This window comes from Rhea americana, unplaced genomic scaffold, assembly GCF_003343005.1.
Source record: "Rhea americana isolate MKP2758 unplaced genomic scaffold, rheAme1 scaffold_565, whole genome shotgun sequence".
Classification (NCBI taxonomy): domain Eukaryota; kingdom Metazoa; phylum Chordata; class Aves; order Rheiformes; family Rheidae; genus Rhea; species Rhea americana.
The window spans coordinates 93104-95672 of record NW_028186718.1 but is presented as its reverse complement, the minus strand read 5'-3'; the positions used below and the strand labels follow the sequence as shown (position 1 = coordinate 95672).

General features: G+C 74.8%; 1 protein-coding gene across 1 annotated transcript in view; it reads right to left on the bottom strand.

The window, feature by feature from the left end:
• Window positions 1-2569, bottom strand: part of VPS9D1 (VPS9 domain containing 1) — a 7898-nt gene that overhangs the window by 3256 nt on the left and 2073 nt on the right. Inside the window, exons 3-9 of the mRNA XM_085318955.1 lie at window positions 2360-2435; window positions 1918-2010; window positions 1678-1840; window positions 1419-1530; window positions 1067-1129; window positions 598-650; window positions 163-250 (exon numbers count right to left, since the gene is read on the bottom strand). Of these exons, the coding sequence (XP_085175081.1) occupies window positions 163-250; window positions 598-650; window positions 1067-1129; window positions 1419-1530; window positions 1678-1840; window positions 1918-2010; window positions 2360-2435 (648 nt within the window). The remainder of the gene's footprint in view (window positions 1-162; window positions 251-597; window positions 651-1066; window positions 1130-1418; window positions 1531-1677; window positions 1841-1917; window positions 2011-2359; window positions 2436-2569) is intronic.

The following is a 2569-nucleotide window of genomic DNA, read 5'->3' as shown; positions in this document are numbered from 1 at the left end:
CCCCAGAGCCCAGGGACGGCAGGGATCCCACCCCCAGGACAAGGGATCCCGCCCCCCGGAGCCCAGGGACGGCAGGGATCCTGCCCCCAGGACAAGGGATCCTGCTCCTGGGACCAGCATCCCAGTCGCCGGCGGCGGCCTCCCGGGCTGGCGCGCACTCACGTGGTCCTGCTCGTACTCGAGGACGGCGGCGTAGAGGGCCCTCTGCTCCTGCTCCTCGGGGGTGAGGGCTGCACCGCCGGAGAACCTCCTGCCGGCGGAGCGGCVGCCGTGGGCAGAGCGGCCCGGCCGGGAGCCGCAGCCCCCCGCGCCCCCCGCCCCGGCACTGAGCTCTGCTCGCCCCCACGCTGTCCCCATGGCCAGTCCCCCACGTGGCACCGGGCACCGTGGCCGGAGCAGTGGCCACGGGGGCACAGGGAGGGAGGACACACCCAGGCATGATGAGCCCTTGGGGCTCGCCGTGGGGCAGGTGGCATGGGGGTGGGGGGCAGGACAGCCCTGGGCTCAGCCCGGACCCTCCCTCGGGCCACCAACCCCCCGCATGGGGGACAGGGACCGGGCCGGGGGGTCCCGCCGCGCCGCCCCGGCCCCGCTGACCTGTTGGCAGCCTCCTGCAGCCGCAGCCTCCGCTCCTCCATCTTCCGCTGCAGCTGGGTCACGGCAGAGTCAAGGCTCCGGAGCCGCGGCTGGGGGCCGGCCCGCTGGCCCGCCGCCCCGCACGGCCGCCCCGGCGTCTCCTCCTGCGGCCCGGGGGTCCCCGACAGTCTGCCACCGCGGCGAGCACGGCTGCGGCCCCGCAGCACCCCCGTGCCAGCTCAGAGGCAGCGGGAAGAGAGCCACGCAGGCACAGCCACCGCCTCCCAGCAGGCACGAGCCAGGGTCTGCCCTTCTCCCACCCAGTCAGCCCGAAACAGGACGGGGCTGGGATCCCAAAGGGTGTTTCGCAGCCCAGGTACAAGGCACAGGCGCCTGCAGCAGCACATGGCGCTCTGAACCTCGGGCTACGCTGGGCCCTGGCGGCATCGATGCTCCCTCCCCGCCTGCGCCCTTCTAACGCGAAGGATACGGTCTCCTCCCGGGCCTTGGCGATCACCAGGTTCTCCATCATCTGCCGCTGGAGGGAAAGCGTCTGTGGAACACAGAGCACGTCGGTGCCGCCTGCCGAAAGCCCACGTCCGCCCACGGCACAGCGGGAACGCGCAGACAGGCCCGGAGCACGAGGGGCTCCCCGGCGCCTCGCGGGACCCTCCCGCCCCAGCCCGGGGCCTCCGGGGTTCTTGGGGCCCTGCAACACCCGATGCGGCTCTGGCCGAGCCCCTGGGGAGCTCAGCCCCTGCCCAGCTCCATCCGCAGCCCCCGCAGAGCGCCAGCCCACAGCGCTGCCCGGCAGGGCTCCCCCCTCGCCGCCCCCCACTTGCCAGGGAGGTCTTCTGCAGGGCCTGGCGGGGGTTCAGCCGCGCCACCCGCGCCTCGTAGGCGGCCTTCAGCTTCTGGTTCTGCAGAGACGCCTCCTCCAGCGGCGTCAGCTCCCTGCCAGCAGCGAGCCCTGAGCACCCACCGGGGCGGCCGGGGCGGACGCAGAGAGCGCCCCGGGGCGCCGAGCTCCCCGCCGAGGAGCCGACGCCGTCCCTCCACGGCCGGGCCTCGGCCCCCTGTGCCGCCACCCCGCCCGCGTACTTCCTGGCGCTCTGAGCTTCGGCGATCTGCAGCTTCTGGAAGATCTCCGGCGGCAGGAAAGGAGAGAGCTTGCCCCCCTCGTCCGAGAAGACCCTGCGGTGCCGGGAGATGGGTGCGGGGCCCGCGCTCCTCTCCTGGACGGCGGGTTTGGCCTCAGCTCTCCCTGGGGAGGGCAGGAGAGGTGAGCGCGCGCGGGCCCCGCTCGCGGCGCTGCGCCAGCCCGGGGACAGCATCGCTCACCGAGCGCGGCTGCGATGGACTTGACTCTCTCCAGGCACTGCTCCGCCAGCTTCAGCATCTTCAGGGTGTCCGGTGCGACGCCCTCGCTGCCATCTGCGCAGAGGACGCCGTGTGGGTCCCCGGGCCCCCCCGAGCGGCTCAGCCCCGCGGCCGGCAGCATCGCTCTCACGGCCCGGTGGGGGGGACACCTCCGCTTGCCTGCCCGGGGGCGAGGGCGTCCCGGCCGCCCCACGGCACCGTACCTCCCGCCACGGCACCGCTGCAGCGGGAAACGTCTTTCCTGCAAGCAGCTGCCTGAACGCAGAGCGGCGCCGGGGCGCGCGGGGGCGGACGGACGCGGCAGGCGAAGGGAGGGCAGAGCCCAGGCGGGCCCCTCCGCGGGCGCCGTGCGGGGGGCGCCGGGCTCCGGGCAGGGCAGCGCGCGTCGCGAGGCCGCCCGCACCTTTCCCGGCCGCCGCGTCCTCCTGCAGGGCCTGGGCGATGAAGCTGATGCTCCTCAGATACTCGGCGTAGGCCTCCTGCCGGGACGGGGGGAAACTGAGCCAGCCCCCATCGCCCTGCCCGGGGGGGCAACCGGGACCCCCTGCAACCTGGCCTCACTGCTGCCCCGTTTTTGGGGGGCAGTCCCCCCCCCCGGGGCTTGGGGGCACAA